Raw genomic sequence first — 20,517 nt, 5'->3', positions numbered from 1 at the left:
CAGGTGGGTAGTTACCACCTTGCTTAATGTCTTGATGGTTAGTCTTTCAGCTTTGGGGAAAGATAGTCTCTTATAGATAGCTACAGGTTTGTATCATTAGGAAAAATACAAATTAGGGTACTTTCAAATTTGTCATACTGGGTATTCACTTCTAAATTTGTCTTATTTATAGTGTGTATATTTAATGTTGGTTAATTGATTGAAGAATTCCGTGGACTTGCAAAGCTAAGGATGTAGCAAGTACATTGTTAAATTTATTATGAAGTTACTGTAATACAGTATAATACATTGCACAGTAATTTTTTGTGTTGCAGAGCATTTACCTAAACTTCAATTGCCCTTCAAAATTGATTTAGTTTTTATTGCTGTTATTTCCAGGAAACAGAGGAAAGAATTATGCAAATTATGCACTCCAGTTTCCTGATCTTTTTGATGTAGTAGCTGTTGCTGAGCCAAGAAAACATGCTCGGGAATATTTTCAGCATAACCATTCATTAAAGGTAGAAAAGTAAGTATCATGTTTTCTAAATTGATTCTAATTCATGCATTGCCTCTTAAGTATCGTACATTTATTTTCAGTTTATTTTCTGTTACAATATGTACTTAGTTGATCAAGGCACTATTTGCCCATTGAGATATTACCACTAGGAGAATTAAATCACCTCTAAGACGGCACCTTTTTTCATACACATATACTAAATAGTCCGACATTATCTCAAATCTTTTACATTCTCTTCTCATTTAACAGCACTGAATAAACTACAATTGTTCCAACATCAGAATACTGTACAAACCTTACACTCCTTATTAGGGAATATACTTTCGGCGAAGCTGAAACTAGCCGTAAGACTTTTAGCAAGATATAACTACCCCAACGCTAGTTAACAGGGGCATAGGACTACTCACACACACCTGTGTTCTATCATCAAATTTTACTTTGGCTTGGTGAGAGTAGATGTTTGTCTCTCTCCCCGCCCAATGTTTTTAACTGGCCTTTCACTAATTTTCTTGTTCGTGTTCTTTTCTTGTACGGTATATATCTTATAAACTATACTTATGTTTTTATATATATTTAAATATTCATTTATTGTTACAGGTGTGATCTCGAGTTAGGTTTTCTCTCATGTCATTATTTTTAGCGCTAATGACGTAGCACTCCATCGTTCAGCTAATGCAGCTGGGATAAGGAGTGCAAAGTTAGAAGATTGTTCTTGCGCCGGTCAGGGGACACCTTTCCCTTTCATGGGTTAGGTTTTCTTCCAAGTGGTTTTCTTCAGAGCTGATGATGACGCACTCCCTCATTCTGTGATGGTAGTCAGCTGAGGGAGTGCAAAGTCTGAAGCATGTTCCTGTTTCTGTGGAAGCTACTGCTCCTGCCCCATCATCGTCTTCATTGTCGGCGCCTGTGGCAGTTCCTGATCATTATGCTGATGACAGAGCTCTCCTTCGTTCTGAGCTTTCTAAGCCGGCAGAGGAAGGGCAAAGTCTAAAGTTTGATCCTGTTACTCATGGTGGACACTTTTTCCGTATGCGGGTTTGGTCCTCACTGGAGTATTTTTTGCAACTTGGGACTAAGAGAGGGCTAATGACTCGTCTATGTCTTTCTCTACCCCTTGAAGTGTGGCCCATCGTAGTATGAAGATGATTTTACTCACCCCGTGCGAGCTTGACGCCTCCAGCCTCCGTCAGCCTGTTCTCCTAACTATTTTATCTTGTTTAGCTAACTCATCTCCTCTAGTAGACTCTTCTCTCCCTGTCTCCTCGCCTCGCCCAGTCCTGCTGCAACTCGCAGTCGCCCATCAGTGCGATCACCCTTCAGCTTGTGATCGCCTGTAAGCTCGCTATCACCCATGAACGCCCGTCAGCTCGCGATGTCCCGGCAGGTGGTGATCTCCCGGAAGCTCATGATCACCTGTCAACTCATGTTCATCTGTCAGCTCGCAATCGCCTTACAACCCCCAGTCACCCGTCAGCTTGTGATCAGATGTTATCTCATGATCACCCGTCAGCTTGCGATCGCCCATCACCTCGCTTCCAGGTTCCTGGAGTTTCCAACTACCGCATCCAATTCTTGACGATTCCTCTTCTAGTGAACGTCCTTCTCTTTCTACCGCACTTCAGGACTAACGATGAGCCAGCACAGACCAGCTTGTGACCAGTCTCCAACTCGCGACCGATTTTCCAGTATGCTACTGCGGGCCTCCAGGGGATTTCTCCTAGAATACCAACCGCTATTCAGTGTCCTAGTGCTGCCCAGCTCGCACTTTTCCTTCCGAGGTAAAGTAGCCCTCCACCTTTGATGACCAGCAATCTTCCCGCTTCTTGGTAGAATACCTGACTTCCAGCGATGAGACTCTGAGGCCTTGACTCTTGGGATGGTCTTTTCTGACTTCCTTTGATGGAGTTGTTTCCTCTGGCGAGAATCGTAGAGCAACCGGATACGACCTCCGCAAGCGAGTGCATTGCTTTTTCCAGTAAGACTCTCCGTCTTCTCGTCTCGTTATTCACAATAGCGCTGCTTTCTGGATTGCCTTTCGAGTCTCATAGTGAGTCTTCTCCTCTGACGACACACGCTAGTCTCTTTCTCCAGTGTAAGAGCTAGCGCTACCTCATCAGCTCTAGTTCTAATCCGCGGTAGCACGCGTGCGCTACTTCATTGTGCTCTCGGCGGCGGCTGCACAGAACTTCATCATACAGTTTCTCCTGGTCACTCTACTTCAATTGCACTTACCACATCTTGCAGTTGAGGGAGTTTAGAGCACACACTTGTCTTGGAACCTAATCCAGCACTTGTCAACAGTATGAGGGGTACAGGACTCCTGTCAGCCTAGATGCTTAATACCTCACTCACCACTCGGAACATGTTGTTTTCACACAAGTACAGTGGGAACGGATTCCCTATGCATACATCAATTTAGAACTTCTTCATATGAGCTTCAGCTCTTGATATGACAAGAGATAATGCAGAGGTTTAAAGGGCCCGCGCATGCGGATGCAAAGCTTCTTCACTGGCTCATGAGTTCTCGTCAGGGTTCACGAACATTCGACTCACAAACTTTTTTCAGATCACTACTACAAGATCTATGTTTCTCGTGCATGTGGGCTCGCCCATATGCCGTCGGACCTCACCAGGAAGGTAAAACATACAGTAGATCTACACAATGATTGCCGCAATAGAGACCTTTCGACTCTTTGCTCCTGCCGCCATTCCCTGTGATTCGGAATGAGACTCAAGAAACATAGTCCTTCGGCATTGTTTTCCCCTACTTCTCTCCACGAGTTAAAGAACTCGTCGAATCGCTTTCATGGGTTTGGGTTCCGATTCCTAGTGATCTCTATGCCCTGTTACGCCTGCTTAGGACGACAGTCTCATAAGGCATAACTTCTCTGGGTTATTCTTTTCGTCCCCTTTTTTTTTAAGGAGTGAGTCAACTCCGGCTTACATTTACCATCTACAGCAACATAGTTTCGAGGAATCTTCTCCGTACACGTTGTCATTGTGTCACCATTGGTCAAGACTCCATCATGACTTGCACGAGCATCTTTGATCCTTTGTCCTTGGGGTTCTCCTCCGGCCATTTTCGGCCAACCCAGAGCTTGACTTTGGTCTTGTTTGTCAGCCTGTTGACAACGTTGCTCCCTCATCCTGAGTTAGCTCAGCCAACCATGACTCGTCCGACCAGTGGGACTCCTTTGGCCCCTGTAGCGAATCCTTTGCTGTATTGCTAAGGACCTCTCGCTACTCCCACGGCGGTACTGTGGATCAACGTTCACGGAATTCCGGCTCATGTACAGGTGATCCAAGTTGAACGAAGAGTCTTTTGCCCTGTTAGGCCTTTACGAACAGTGTTGCCAGCAAACCCAACCGAAGTCCACAGGTGTAGAATATCCGCAGTTCGGCCACAAAGATATGCACTTCATCTCAGACCCATCCACTTTTGGAGGTACATTGGCAGGTCTCTCTACAATCCGATTATCCATACGGACATCTGGAATCAGGAGATACGTCATCAATGCATGATTATGTGTTTTCAACAGTCTCCAAGCTTCTCAGTCAACTTTTTTGTAGAAAGGCTACAGTTTTCGATCTTTCCTCCTGGAACAAGATTGTTAACAAATCCTGTCAAGAAGCTCAGGATGGAGACGACAGCTGCCCGTTGAGGTAATACCACTAGAGAGTTATTGGATCCTTTGACTGGCCAGACAGTAATGCATTGGATCCCTCTCTCTGGTTACAGCTTATTTTTTCTTTGCCTACACATACACCGAATAGTCTGGCCCATTCTTTACAGACTCTCATCTTTCCTCATACACCTGACAAGAATGAGATTACTAAACACTTCTTCACCCAAAGGGTTAATTACTGTACTGCAATTGTTCTTGGTAAGGGTAGAAAAGACTCTTTAGCTATGGTAAGCAGCTATTCTTGGAGAAGGACACTACAAAATTAAACCATTGTTCTCTAATCTTGGGTAGTGCCATAGCCTCTGTACCATAGTCTTCCACTGTCTTTGGTTAGAGTTCGCTTGAGGGTAAACTCGGGCACACTATTCTATCTTATTATTTTTTTCTCTTCCTCTTGTTTTTTTGAAATGGTGTGTTGGGCAGGCTTAATAGAAGGGCCATGGATGCCTGGTGGTTTATCAAGAGGTTGTCTTTTCCTTATCTGATAATGTTTCTTCTCAAAAACCATCCTTAATGTCCTCCCTCCAGTTGAAGTGGCTATCCTGGAGGGTATTTAGCCTTGCATGGTGTATCGGCTCCTCCATGTTGACCAGTTTTTCTGACTTTTTACTATAGTCTATGGGTTTGAACAATCACTTTATATATAATTCTGAACATATTATGTTTGTTATAATTCTTGTTAATCTAGTTTTTAAGTATGCTGTCTCATTTTTATTAGTATTAATTCTTATGCTGTATGGAGACATTGAGCGAAATCCGGGACCAGTACGTCCTAGATTTCGTCAATGTTGTCTTCTGTATTGCAATATTCGTGGTCTTCATGCAAATATTCAAGACCTTACAGTTGCGTCCAGACAGTATGATATTCTTTTGTGCTCAGAAACTTTGGTTCCTAATATGAGGCACTCATCTGAGCTCCTTATAGCTAGTTTTAAGAGCCCCATAATGTTGAAACGTGATTCCATCCCTGGGGCCATGGGAATGGTGGTGTATATTAGGACCGAGTACCCAGCTTCTCATAAGTCCTGCTATGAATGTGGATGTCATGAGATTCAGGTAATAAAAACGGATTTTGAGCGAAGCGAAAAATCTATTTTTGGGTGAGATAGCCATGGCGTCCTGATGGAAGGTTCCTTTTTGGTAGCTTCCTTGGGTATATAACTACTAGATATTCCCAGAGAATTTAACCACAGGTTATCACAGAATTCTAACTTCTGGAGCGAGTATCCTAAAGGTTTCCCTTTAAGACATCGTATATCAACAGGGGACGCATGTATTAACGCGCCACATAGCTATCTGCACCCCACATAGAGTTAACACTTCGATGTGTAGGGGTGGAGAATAGCTGGGGAGCCGTTCCACAGCTAATCTCGTTCGTGGCCACTTTTGGTACTCGAGACGTAAACAAACGGGCGCCATTGCTAAATGACGTCACGTCCGTCCTCATCCTGAAGCCAGTTGCTTGCCAATCACCATGATACAGCAGGACAGGGTGGGACCTGAAAAAACTGGATGAAGTACCAGGGAGGGTCCATCAGGACGCCATGGCTATCTCACCCAAAAATAGATTTTTCGCTTCGCTCAAAATCCGTTTTTTGGGCTCAAGCCATGGCGTCCTGATGGAAGAATACCAGAGAATCAATGTATCGTGGTAGATTTTCCCCTTGTAGTGTAAGTGCCGAGGACTTTGAACAGGTTAGCATAGTAATCTCAATAGAGGAACCGTAGGGAAGAAAACTTCCTGCCCCCCTGGCAGTGAAGTCCCAACGGACCATGCTGAAGATCAAAGTGGTCATCGAAGGGCTACCCACCTTGCTGGGAGAAAATGAAGAACTCGGAGACAAGACTGAATGGTTGGTATTCATATAGGAACATTCACAAAGGTAGACAAGTGGTGGTTAGGCACTGTATGTGAAGAGAGAGAATCGTCTGGTCTCGAAGGCATGATGTAAGTAAGTATTCGGGTAGGAATATTACATTGCAGAGGTGAGTATATAATAAGGATTGAATCCTTAGTAATCTTCATCGTATATAAGAGGAAGGGGATAATAAAACTATGACAGTCATGTATTTCATAGTATAAGTAGGAGCGAATTGAGACGCACAAGTAATAAAATAGAAATTTTATTTCACAATTGCAGAATATGGTAATTAAATGCAATAAGTATGTAAAGTAATTTACAACAAATTATAATGTACATAGTAATGAAAGACTTGCTCTTGAATCTGAAAGAGAATTTCAAATTATTAGTAGGCACTCGTTCCAGAGGAACGTCAGTCTTTAAAAAGAAAACACATCATGCTCTAGGCATGCGGCACTCATGTGACGACTATGACATTTCACCTGGGAGAAGAACAGTATATGAAAAGCACTAAGTGTCTTTGAAATCACTATGTATCACACGAGGGTCAACATAGGCACCCGAGGAGTTAGAGTCCCAAGTAACTCACTGTTCTATGCAGAGTTAGGTGCAGGTTTCATAACACTACCTGCGGCTACCACAAAATGTTTGACTTCATGCACTTGTTTCGCATAATGTTTGAAGAAAACACGCGAGGATTTCCAGCCTGTGAAACTCTTAAGGCTTTCAAAATCCATACTCTGAAAGAAATTCAGAGACGATGCAACTTTTCTAGGATCGTGACCTGCGGGTGTACTGTCAGGATCCGCTCTGCGAATGAAGTAGGTGATTTTTGCTCGTAGTTGTTTCAGTGACAGGTCGCTGCCCGATGTTTCTTCTTTGAAGAGTTGGCCTCCACCAAAGTCAGAAGTTCTACGAAGATAGACCTTGAGGCTCTCTACTGGACATAGAGAGGCATCTTCTTTCAGGGGGCAGATTCTCCAAGGGCCCCATCTTTTGGTGGGTAGTTCGTTTTTGGCGAGAAACGTCGGATCCGGGAAGAGGGTAAGGTCTCCTGAATCTGTAAACAGAATGTGACCCTCGTCCCTTGATAATGCCACTATTTCGCTGACTCGGGCTCCGGAGGCAAGAGCAAAAAGAAAAATAACTTTTTGAGTCAGATCCTTGAAAGGGCACGAATCATGTCCAAGTTGGAGGCAAAATGGAGCACCTTGTCCAGGGACCAGGAGATCGGTTTTGGTGGGGGTGCTGGGCGTAGACGAGCGCATGCCTTCGGCAGTTTATTGAAGATGTCGCTGGACAGATCAGTCTGGAAGGCGTACATTAGTGGTCTAGTCAAGGCCGATTTGCAAGTAGAAATCGTGTTGGCTGCCAAGCCTTGTCCATGAAGGTGAATGAAGAAGGACATGCAAAAATCGATGGTGATTTCCGTAGGATTTTTTGCCTTGACGAATGAAAGCCATTTTCTCCAGGATGATTCGTATTGCCGTCTTGTGAATTCGGTCTTGTATTCCTCGAGGAAGTCGAGACTCTTCTTCGATATCCCAAACCTTTTCTTCATGGCTAGGGAGAGAAAATCATGAGATGAAGGTCCTTGACTTTCAATGATGAAGCGAAGACAGTCGACTTCTGTACTTGCTGGGAGAGAACTGGGCCCGGGAGAGGGATCAGCGTGGGTTGTAGCTCCAGGCCTAGGGGGTACCAGTTGCTCCGAGGCCACTTGGGAGCCACTAGGGCTGCTGTTCCTTTGAAGGTTCTCAGTTTGGAGAGGACTTTCAGCAGAAGTTTGGTGGGAGGGAACAGGTAGATCTTGGACCACCTGTTCCAATCCAGTGACATGGCATCCACTGCTTCTGCCTTGGGGTCCTCGTACGGGGCCACATATCGAGGAAGTTGATTGTTGTCGCTCGTTGTGAAGAGATCGATCTGAAGTTCTGGGACTTGGTGAGAGATGAAGGAGAATGATCTTGCGTCTAGAGACCATTCCGACTCTATCGGGCTTGTCCGAGATAGAGCGTCCGCCGTCACGTTGCGGAATCCTTGTAGGTGAACTGCAGACAGGTGCCATTTCTTCTTCTCTGCCAGACGGAAGATTGTCAGAAGCACCTGATTTATCTGGGGCGATCTTGAGCCTTGGTGATTGAGACATCGAACTACCACCGAGTTGTCTAGGGTTAGACGAATATGGATCGAGGGAGGCGGGGAGTTTCTTCAGAGTTAGAAGGACCGCCATGGCCTCCAAGATATTGATGTGAAACGTCTTGAATAGGGGAGACCATGTTCCTTGAGCCTGTTTTTGGTGGGAGTGACCTCCCCAACCCTCCAGCGAAGCGTCCGTGTGGATGTTGAGTGATGGAGGTGGGTGTTGAAGAGGGATGGACCTTTTCAGGGCCTTTGCTTCCGACCACGGCTTTAGGAGCAGCCGAAGTCTGTTTGGGAGCCGTCTCTTGAGGTCTCTTCGAGCGATGGATGCGGAACGTCTCCAGACTCCCGCGGCATCCTTTAGCTGTGCACGTAGCACTGGGTTTGTCACTGAGGCGAACTGTAGAGAGCCTAGAACTCGTTCTTGTTGACGTCTTGAGATCCGTTTGGATTTCAGCAGTCGCTTGACAGACCCTGCTATTTCCTTCCTTTTCTTCTGGGGAATGGAAAGGCGGTGTGACTGAAGGTTCCACTGGATTCCTAACCATTGGAACTTCTGAGCTGGAGAGAGGCAAGATTTCTTCGCGTTTATCTTGAATCCCAGGTGTTCTAGGAACTGGGTAACTTTGTTGCAGGATCTTAAACAATCCTCGGGCGATGGAGCCCAGACTAGCCAGTCGTCGAGGTAGGCCATCACCTGGACGTCTCGGAGGCGAAGCTGTTGAACGATGGCGTCCGCCAGCTTTGTGAAGATCCGAGGGGCCACGTTGAGGCCGAAGGGCATGGCCCTGAAGGCGTAGCTTTTCCTTTGGAGTCGAAATCCTAGGTAGGAGGAAGCGTGGTGGTTCATTGGAACGTGCCAGTAGGCATCCGCCAGGTCTATGGAGACCGTGTAGGAACCTTGAGGCAGAAGGGTCCTTATCTGTTGAAGAGTCAGCATCTTGAACTTGTTGTTCGCTATGAACTTGTTGAGGGGGGATAAGTCTAGAATGACTCTGAGCTTGTCGGAGTCCTTCTTGGGGACGCAAAACAGTCTCCCTTGGAACCTGGTTGACTTTACCCTCCTTATCACCTTCTTGTTCAAGAGATCTAGGACATATTCTTCCAGAAGGGGGGTTGATTGTTGGAAGAATTGCTGGAAGGTTGGGGGTGGTTGAGTCCAACTCCAGCCTAGACCCTTCTTGACGATGCTGTGTGCCCAGGGATCGAAGGTCCAACGATCCTGGAATTGGCAGAGTCTTCCTCCCACCGGAAGCACTTCATTGCTTCTGGTGTCCCGAGGGTTTACTGCCTCGGCCGCTAGCTCCCCTTCCTCTTCTGCCTCTGGAGGGACGGCGAGATGCGTCTCTGCCTGCACCTCTGTTTGAGCCTCTACCTTTGGGACGAAAGGTAGTCGTCTGTTGCTCGAAAGCAGGGGTGAAAACCGGCGACTGTGACAAGACCGGTTGGGTGACCAGCTGAAAGGTCTGCTGTGGCTGAGCTGCCACTTGGGGAGTAGCGAATCCCGGAAACTGCCGTCTCTGTTGACGTTGCTGGGGTTTCTGCTTGGAGGATTTCCTCTTAGGTTGAGGGCCGTCGTCCTGAGAGGATTTCCTCTTCTTCGACATGCCCCACTTGTGGAGAAGGTTCCTGTTCTCCGTGGCGGCCTTGTCGATGATCTCTTTCACAAGGGCAGAGGGAAAGAGGTGCTTACCCCAGATGTTGGAGGAAATCAGCCTCCGGGGTTCGTGTCTCACTGTGGCACTGGAGAACACGAATTCACGACAGGCTCTACGAGCCTTCATGAAGCTGTACAGGTCTTTAACTACAGTCGCCAAATGCGTTTTGGCGAGCACCATGTAGTAATCGGGGACTCTAGTGTCACCGGCCATGACGTCGAGCTGTACCTGGAGGGACATGGATGCGGCGAGCCTTTCCTTCGTGTCATGTTCCCGACGAAGGAGATGGTCATTAAGTTCGGGAGGTCTTCGTTAAACTGACGTCCAGCAACGTCAGGTTCTAATTTCCCCACCACGAATGTATGCTGGACATCTTTCCAGTGTCGAACATCGGGGGGAGTAATCAGGGAGAAGGGTCTGCACTCCTCCAGTGCAGGACAGGGTTTCCCTTCTTCCACTGCCTTGTGTACCGCAGCGAAGGCCTTTTCTATGAAGGGGAGGATTGCATCGTCTGGTGCAACGTAGGTAGGGAGCTTCTTGCTCAACGCTGGAAGCTTTGAGCAGGTAAAACCCCTACTTTTAACAGTATTGGCCAGCATAGCCTGGGCCTTCGGGAGATTGAACACGATCACCTCCTTCGGTTCAGTCTCCTCTTTAGAGGCAGGTTCAGATCGAAGTCGGACGTAACAGTTCGGATAAGCCTCAAAACTCGGGAAGAATTCCGCTTCTTCCAGGGCAACCGAGCTGACCTTCTCACTGATGAAGATCTTGCCCGTTGTGATTGGCATGTGCTCGGCATACCTCCAGGGGTTGGCGTCCGAGCATGCCGGGAGGTCCTTAACCGAAATCCTTTTCGGCTGCTTTGAACTTACCATGGTCCTGATGTATTCGTGCGTCTCACGGAGTTTCTTGTCCATGAGAGCTTCGAGCATTCGGAACATCTCCTGGGCGCTGGATGGGATGGGGTCCGGGGTAGCGGAGGTAGACGGGAGTGATACATCACTGTAGGAGTCGGTGTGGGGGTGGAAGGCGGAGCAACCTCTTGCTCCGACTCGGTGTATTCCACTTGGTCTTCCTCATAGTCCAGTTCTTCGGCCATGAGGTTCCTCTCCGTGTTCTCCGACACTTCCGACATACGTTCCGCGTTGTCGGTATCCAGGCGGCACTCGTGCATAGACTGAGCCATGATTACATCGGGTTCCACCGTTATCTGGACGGTGAGGATCTGATCCTTGGGGACCTCAGAGTCTGGGGATGCCTTCGGGAAAAGCAAGGCCCTCAAGTCCTCGGAGGCAAGGTATGGTCCAGTGGCGTTCTTCTGGAAGCCACGCACCCACTTGCGTAGCTTCTCTCGAGAAGCGTCCCTAACCTCCGCTGAGGGAGGATTATTGAACGCCTCGACCAGGCGGTACTGGCAGACCGTACAGTTCTGCGGGTCCCAAAACTTCAGATCGCCTTTCTTGTTGGTGCAAGGGGCCTGAGTTCTACACGCCGTGTGCCCATAGAAGTGCGGGCGCTTCACTCCACAGAAGCCGTGGTCGCACTTCACGTACTCCTCCTGTAAGAGAAAGAGAACATGAGTATGGGGGATTCATAAGAATGACTTATATTCTAAAGTTAAATATTAAAGGATTAATCTTTAACTTAATTTTAAGTGATATAAACATTGTGATGTTTTTTGAGAGTGGGCGGAAATGAAGGAGATAGACGCATACTCCGTGTAACCCGCCCGGCTGGTTACCGTAACCTTATCTATAGGCAATTTGTTTGTGACCAAGGGCACAGGGCAGAATTCTTCATAGATTGCCAGGGAGGCAGGGGGAATTCTAGTAGGAATTGCCAAGGATATAAAACTGGGACTGAGACCACTCAGACCATAGAATTGGGAATGTATACGATCCCATAGGGTAACGGTTTCCGGCAACCAGCCGTGCTAGGATACACACAGCATGCTGGAAATTTGGGATATGCAAGAAGACAGCATGGTTATTAATAGAACGGTAAGACAATACCTATCTATTTATGTAGTCAAACCATCTGGTTGCAATGTAGGGCTATCAGCATGAGTTGATAGCAAGGAGAAGGGGTGCAGGTCGCTTTGACGCCTCCGGAAGGCTCCGGCAGACCGACGGCACGCCGGAGGCCGCTCCAGCAGAGTTTCTGGCATTAGGGAAGACAAATATAGAAGTCAGGAGTAATGCCAGGATGGCGGCCGCCGGCACAACGGAGGCACGCCGGCGGGAAGCAGCGGCTCCGGCAGCCGGAGGTTGCCGGCCTGGTGACAGGGACAAGGATGGGTTATAGCAGAACCGGACTGCCGGCAGTGGATGCCGGCACTCCGGGGGCCGGACCGATGGACGGACGACCGAAGCTATGAGGTAAGAGGGAAGGCCATCGGCTGTACGCAGACGGGAGGCGGCAGCCCTCCGGCACACGGAGGACTGACGGCCCGGGGGGCAAGGAATGTGTCACCAAGGAGGGAGGTCGGTATCACCGACAGTGGAGGCGGCAAGGGACCGGCACCAGGACAGTGAAAGAGACAGAAGGAGGGATGTAGGGGTACGGACACGAACCCCAAGGCATCCCACCTGAATGGGTGTACCCATGATAGAGGCTAGCCCTATTATCCAGTGCCAGGGGCCGCAGGCGGCCGGGAGCCAGGGTAGCCCAAGGGAGGGCTAGGGAACACCCAAGAGGGGGAGAACCCCTGCGGACAAAACGCATCCAGTGGCTAACCCCATAGGACACTATGAAGGGTATATGTACCAGAGCGGACTGCACACAGGGACTCAAGGTAGCCCTATCACTCCACCCTAAGGAGGAGTTGTAGGACAGGGGACAGATGGGTATAGACTAACCTAAGTATAGGCTAGGCCATACAAGAGATAGGTGGGGAGGGGAGAAGAAGAAAGGTCTTCTATAGGAGAGGCTCTGTACCAAAGCGGCCACCAAGGAAGGGAGGACGCTCCCTAGCCTAAGGTTAGGCAGCCTTTCTGAGAACGGTGCATGGGTACCGTTTCAGCAAGGCACAGAACTAACTCCCCCCAAGCCTAACTTAGAGCAGGGATGTTACACCCTGAACCAGGAAGGATGGAAGACGTATTGCATTGCAGGGAAGGTCAGGTAGCCTAGCCTCAGCAATAGAGGAAGGGCAAGCCGTTCCTCATTCTCGGACGCAACCCTAAGGGGGGATCATTCCCTTAGGGAGGACAGAGAAGCGATAAGTACTCTGGTATGAGCTTGATCCCCTTACGTGGTAGGGAGAGCAAGGCTACGCAGAGGGAATGCCCTAAGGCAGGGGGTGAAGGGAGCATATAGGGGGCCTACAATTAGGTTAGGTTAGAGAGGCACACTGTCAAACCTATCCCCTATATGGTCCCTGAAGGCGAAAACACTTGCATCACAGTAAACAGTATCATAAAATAATGCCACTATCTTCATAACTAAACCTAGGATCACTGTAATATATCATGCATGAACACTGATGATAGGCACTCTGGCCTAGGGGCTAGACTAGCGAACTGGTATGGGGTCAGTCTATGACCAATAAAAGATCGTCAAAACACGATATATAAAGTTCCTAGCTATGAAGACTAAATAACTAATAGTAGCGATTAGTTAATAAGGCCGGAAAAAGCTGTTGAGGCTAGCTAAATAAGGCATGCAAGACAACAGCGACGCCATAAAATGGCGGGTCCGGTAGTAGCACAGCTCTGCCACAAAACATAAAATATCTCGAAAAGTAAAAGTTACTTTACGGTCAGAGCTTATTTAAACAATACTGGAACCTTGTACTCAACTTTCCAGAAGAAGGCGAGGCCGAGGGTAGAGACATGGCTAAGATGCAAGTCGATAAGATACGCACAGGGAAAAATCCGTCTAGTAAGGCAAGCTACTAAGCGAAGGATGAGGACGGACGTGACGTCATTTAGCAATGGCGCCCGTTTGTTTACGTCTCGAGTACCAAAAGTAGCCACGAACGAGATTAGCTGTGGAACGGCTCCCCAGCTATTCTCCGCCCCTACACATCGAAGTGTTAACTCTATGTGGGGTGCAGATAGCTATGTGGCGCGTTAATACATGCGTCCCCTGTTGATATACGATGTCTTAAAGGGAAACCCTTAGTATACTCGCTCCAGAAGTTAGAATTCTGTGATAACCTGTGGTTAAATTCTCTGGGAATATCTAGTAGTTATATACCCAAGGAAGCTACCAAAAAGGAACCTTCCATCAGGACGCCATGGCTTGAGCCCAAAAAGATTCTGGCAGGCATTACAACTTTTATTTGTGTTCGATCTACCGGAATCCAGGCATAGAGGATTCTATCTTCGATAGTCTTCTCACCATTATGGCTAAGATGCAGGAAGATGATAGAAAGGCTTCTTTTGTCTTTGTTGGTGATTTTAATGCTGACCATAGGGAGTGATTAAGTTCTATCTCTCCTACCGATCGCCATGGCTTAAGAGCTTTAGACTTTGCCTCTGAATCAGGCTGTGAGCAAATCATAAGTGAAGCTACTCACTAGTCTGGTAACTGATTGGACCTCGTATACACTGACTCCCATGGCGTTATAATTAGTAAGGTTGGTTCTCCAGTCGGGACATCTGATCATGCCTTGATTTCATTAGTAGTGTAGACCGAGCAGCCTGTCCCTGATGTATCATACTCTTGTAAAATTTATATGAAATCTCAAGCAGACTGGAATGGGATTTTGCATGATCTTTTGTGCTTGAATTGGTCACAATTATATAGTAGTGTTGATCCTGTGTTCCCTTTGAATAAGAATCTAGTCAACATAATTGATAGGCGTATCCCTTCTTGTGTGCTAAGGTACCTAGTGAAGGACAAACCGTGGTTAACTGATGATTGTAGACATGCTTATTTGGAGAAACAGGAGGCCTATCATCATTGGAAGGATAACAGATCAGATTTGACCTAGAATAACTATACTCAGCTTAGAGCGCTTGCTCAGAGAGTTTATGCCTCAACTGAAAAGGAATACAATTTAACCATAAAAGAAACCCTTTCTAGTACAACTCAGGAACATAAATGGTGGTCTACCCTTAAATCTGCACTCTTTGGTGTAGATGTAACAGTTCCTCCTTTACTTAAACCAGATGGCTCAGTCACTCACTGTCCAAAAGAAAAGGCAACCCTTTTGGCTGATGTTTTTGACAGTAAACAGAGTAATTAAAAACTTGAACTGCCTCATTCCTGCTTTCCTGAGGCTAAACTAACTAGTTTAGCTTTTCAATCTCGTGAAATTAAAGCTCTATTGATGGACCTTGATGCTTATGGAGGTGTATACCCAAATGGTATTTTTCCTTTGTTTGTTATAAAGACTGCAGATTTCTTAGCTCCAAAGTTATCTGTTATTTTGTGCAAGTTAGCAAGAAGAGGAGCTTTTAGCACTTGTTGGAGAATTGGTAATGTTACTCAAACTATGTAAAATTTGTTTTTGATAGCTCAAGTCCAACTGATTACCGCCCAATTTCCATAACTCCCATATTATTTAAAGTTTTTGAATGTCTTTTGGCAAAACGTCTTATAGGTTTGCTGAAGGTAATCATCTAGTCCCTAGTTTGCAATTTGGTTTTCGTAAAGCCCTTGGAAGATGTGGTGCCCTTCTTACAATCTCCAATGCTGTACAAAAATCCCTTGATTGCGGTCAGGAAGTTCGTATGATTGGCCTTGATTTTAGTGCTGCCTTTGACCGTGTTAATCATGAGGCCCTTTTTTTCAAACTCAAACAGTTGGGAGTGGGTGGGTCATATCTTAGCATTATTATTGATTTTTTAAGTAATACATCTCAAAGAGTTGCTGTTGATGGGCACCATAGTGAGTATAGGAATGTGATATCTGGTGCTCCATAGGGTAGTGTTCTTGGCCCATTACTTTTCATACTATATACACATGACATGTGGTTTGGTCTAGAAAACCAGCATGTTGCATATGCAGATGATGCTACTCTCTTTACATCAATTCCATCCCCTGAATGTAGATCTGGGGTTGCTGAATCCATTAATAGAGATCTAGCTAAAATTAGTGCATACAGTGAACCCTCGCTACTTCGCGGTTCGACCATCGCGGATTCACCACTTCGCGGATTTTTTCCATAACCCATATATATACAGTAACATATATATATATATATATATATATATATATATATATATATATATATATATATATATATATGTATGCATGTATTTATGTACAGTATATATGTATGTATGTATATATGTAGGTATGTATATGTGTATACATATAAATATATATATATATATATATATATATATATATATATATATATATATATATATATATATATATATATATATATATATATATATATATATATATATATATATATATATATATATATATATATATATATATATATATATATATATATATATATATATATATATATATATATATATACACACACACACACACACACACATATATATATATATATATATATATATATATATATATATATATATATATATATATATATATATATATATATATATATATATATATATAAATATATATATATATATATATATATATATATATATATATATATCTAAAGTAGGAAGATGTGATGTAGTTCTAAGGGAATAGTATGGGAAATATGTCTGGGTAATAAGCAAAGCTCTACCTCCAGTTTGTTTCTTCATTATGATCAGAGATAAATGTAAACAAAACATTGGTTGCCATTTTTTATCGTGCTTTTTAGCGTGTTTAGGAAACGCATGATATAAAATTGCCTTTAATATTTGTGCCTGTTTTAGTTTAGGGTACTGTAGTACATGCATTAAGTGTTCTGTACATTAAAGGGTAGTTTGTTAACAGTACTACGTACAAGGGAAGGTTTTAAAAGTCTGAATACTGTATACATGTTGAATAAATAGGTAAATATGGTGTCACTACTTCGCGGATTTTCACCTATCGCGGCCGCGTCTGGAACCTATCTACCGCGATAAACGAGGGTTCACTGTAGTGCAAATTATGCGGTATAAAGTTGAATCCTAACAAAACTCAAATTATGATTGTAAGTAGGTCAAGGACACTGGCTCCTCAACATCTGGATCTGAGTATTGATAATGTTTCTTTAACTTTGTATGACTTTTAAAATTTTAGGTGTAATTCTCGACAGTAAATTTACTTTTGAGAAACACATTAGGTCTGTGTCTTCTTCAATTGCACAAAAAATTGGCTTATTGAGAAAATCTCTCAAGATTTTCGGTGATCAATCTATTCTGAAGAAGTGTTTTAATTCTTTCCTTCTTCCTTGTTTCGAGTATTGTTCTGGCTGGTATTCAGCTGCTGATTCTCATCTTAATTTGTTGGACACAACTTACAGTCTCTTAAATTTCTTATTCCTGATCTAGATATTAATCTTTGGCACCGTGGTTCTATTAGTTCATTATGCATGTTGCATAAGATTTTTCATAACTCTGACCATCCTTTACGTTCAGATCTTCCTGGACAATTCCATCCTGTTCACAATACTATGCAGGCAGTTAATTCTAATAGCCAGGTCTTTTCCATCATGAGGCTCAATACTACACAGTATTCTAGAAGTTTTATTCCATCTGTGACCAAGTTGTGGAACGATTTTCTTAATTGGGTAGTTGAATCAGTAGAACTTCAAAAGTTCAAAGTTGCAGCAAATGTTGAACAGGCTGATGCAAGTCTTTTTATAGTTTATATATGACATATCTATTTTGGCGTTACTGTTTTTAGAATAATTTATTGTTAATTTGTTCTCATCATTTATTTATTTCCTTATTTCCTTTCCTCACAGGGCTATTTTTCCCTATTGAAGCCCTTGGGCTTATAGCATCTTGCTTTTCCAACTAGGGTTGTAGCTTGGAGAGTAATAATAATAATACACCTAGGCATGATCATCGACACCAGCTACAGAAAGTCTTCCCTTTAGACAACAGGCTCCAGAGGCTGAAGAAGAAGGCAAGTCCCTTCCTTCAAAATGTGCTCCTAGCCCAGCAGTCATTACGTCTCATTGGTCACCTATCAACTTTAGTGGCTACTTCAGTGGCAGCTTAGATCCATGTGGGGTCACCACGAGGACTCTCCGGAGACACTGATCCCTATTGGACCTGAGCAGAAGACAATCCTGACTTGCTGGGTGACAGACAAAATCTCCGCTGAGGGACTGTTTTCGTCCTTCCCCCGGAATTGATTGCTCTTTACAGATGCATCAAAAGGGGGGGGGGGGGGGTAGTCCCACTTGCTGCATTGCACGACCTCAGGGTTCTGGTCAGAGTCTGTAAGGTACCATCACATAATCTCCTAGAGATGAAGACTTCCTTCTTGGCCCTGTAGCAGTTCCATCTGTCCCTGGCAGGTCACTCTGTTGTGTAGACGAGCAACAATACCACGGTAGTGGCTTATGTAAACAAACAAGGCAATACCGGTTTGCGGCACCTTTGCCATCTACCAGTGTGAATACTAAGATGGGCAGAAGACAACCTGTTGTCCCTGTCAGCTTGCTTCATTCCAGGCAAGGAATGTCCTCACAGACATTCTGAGCAGAGTAACTCAGATAGTGGGCTTCGAGTGGTTTTTGGATCACCTAGTAGCCAACAAAGTCCTGACTTTGTGGGGTTCCCTAGCAGTGGTCCTGTCCATGACGTTCTTGAACAACAGACTCCCACTCCACTATTCACCAGTCCCGAATCCCCAGGCCCTCTGTCAGGATGCATTCCACCGATGAGGGGACAACATGGATGTTACGTCTTTCCCCCGTTCTGCCTCATTAGGATGGTTAACAAAAGATTATTCTCAAGCCTAGCCATGACCTTCATAGCTCTGCTATGCCATCATACGGATTGGTTCCCGAACCTTCTTCAGCTGCTGACGGAAGGCCCGAGAGAAATCCCTCCCTGACACCGCCAGCTCAGACAACTACTACAAGTGAACATCTTCCACAGAGCCGTAGGTTTTTTCCCTGTTACGTGCTGAGCATGTACAAGAAAAACCCAGGTCAAAAACCAGTCAGTTTGATCGGACTTCTAACCCCCTAAAGGGTGATTCTTCCCTAATAAAGATGATGAGGTTTGTATTCTAGTGTCAGAACAAGTGACAAATTTGGAAGTAATTTGTATTTTTCCTAACCATACAAACCTGTAGCTCCTTATATATATTGGCCCGCCATCACCTATCCCCTGGTAAGTCCTGTCTGGAAGTAAAAGTGATGAAAGAACACAGGTGTGTGTGTGAGCAGGGGGTTGGTACTAACCATCCCCCTCCCCCCACTAACTAACAGTGGGGTAGTCATACCTCACTAAAAGTCTTATGGCTAGTTTCAGCTTTGCCAAAAGTATATACTGGAACCTCTACATACGAATGTCCTAACATACGAATTTTCCAACATCCGAAGTCAAATTCGACCAAATTTCTGTCTCGACACCCGAAGTGTTGCTCCAACATATGAAGTAAACAATACGCGTACGCATGGAATTTTCTCGAAAGCGTCAACTGTGGTTTGTTGTTGATGCCGCTAGACGGCAGCACTTCGGAGGGACGCCAATCGAGCGTCACCTTGATCAGTCCTCTCACCTCGTGCGCATCGTGTGGTTGTTCTCTATTCACTCAGTTATTGACAGTGTTTTTTATCTTCCTTTTTCACGTGTTGTTTTCTGTGTTTCGTAATCATGGGTCTTAAAAAGCTTAGTTTCGGTTCAGGAAGTAGTAGTAGTGGTGAGAAAAGGAAGAAGTCAATGCTTTCATTAGAACTAAAGCAAGAAATAATAGAAAAGCCTGAGCGAGGTGTACGTGTTAGCGATCTGGCTAAACAATGTGGCCGGAATATGTCTACGGTCTCGACGCTCATAAAACAGAAGGCATCCATTAAAGCAGTGAAACCTTCGAAGGGGATCACGATTATTTCCAAACGTCGTAGCCCTACCCTTGAAGAGATGGAACGCCTTTTGTTAATATGGATTAAGGACAAGGAGATTGTTGGCGATACGATCACTGAAACGATCATTTGTGAGAAGGCCAGCACTATCTACAGTGACTTGAAGGCAGCGGGCTCTGGGGGTGACGCGGTGGAGAGTTCAGCCGATCCTACGACGGAGGAATCCAAGGCGTCTCGAGGTTGGTTCGAGAAATTTAAGAAACGGACTGGGATTCATTCAGTTGTTTGGCATGGAGAAGCTTCGAGTTCGGACACCAAGGCTGCTAAAGACTTTGTTAAACTGTTCGAAAGCATCGTGGCGGAGGAATGCTACGTAGAGCAGCAGGTGTTCAACTGTGATGAAACCGGTCTGTTTTGGAAAAAGATGCCTAGTCGAACGTACATTAACGCCGAAGAGAAGAAAATGCCTGGACATGAGCCAATGAAGGATCGGTTGACTCTTGCGCTTTGTGCCAACGCCAGCGGGGACTGCAAAATTAAGCCTTTATTAGTTTACCATTCCGAAAACCCTAGGGCATTTAAAGCACATAGAATTAATAAAGACCTGCTCCATGTTCTATGGCGTTCTAATTCCAAGGCTTGGGTTACTAGGCATATCTTTGTGGAATGGGTAAACGTAGTTTTTGGCCCTGCTGTCAAGAAGTACCTTCAGGAGAGGAATTTGCCTTTGAAGTGCTTGCTTTTTTTGGACAATGCACCCGCTCACCCCCTCGGA

The 20,517-nt window shown here is 45.1% G+C and overlaps 1 protein-coding gene across 2 annotated transcripts in view; it reads left to right on the top strand.

Moving 5' to 3' along the window:
- LOC137620746 (putative oxidoreductase YteT) overlaps positions 1 to 20,517 on the top strand; it is a 172,059-nt gene that overhangs the window by 25,172 nt on the left and 126,370 nt on the right. For both annotated transcript variants that reach the window (XM_068351127.1, XM_068351126.1), the window contains exon 2: positions 379 to 508. In XM_068351127.1, the coding sequence (XP_068207228.1) occupies positions 379 to 508 (130 nt within the window). The remainder of the gene's footprint in view (positions 1 to 378; positions 509 to 20,517) is intronic.

Source organism: Palaemon carinicauda, chromosome 27 (genome assembly GCF_036898095.1).
Source record: "Palaemon carinicauda isolate YSFRI2023 chromosome 27, ASM3689809v2, whole genome shotgun sequence".
NCBI lineage: Eukaryota > Metazoa > Arthropoda > Malacostraca > Decapoda > Palaemonidae > Palaemon > Palaemon carinicauda.
Note: the sequence above shows the minus strand (reverse complement) of the source record. Positions and strands in the feature narration are given on the sequence as shown.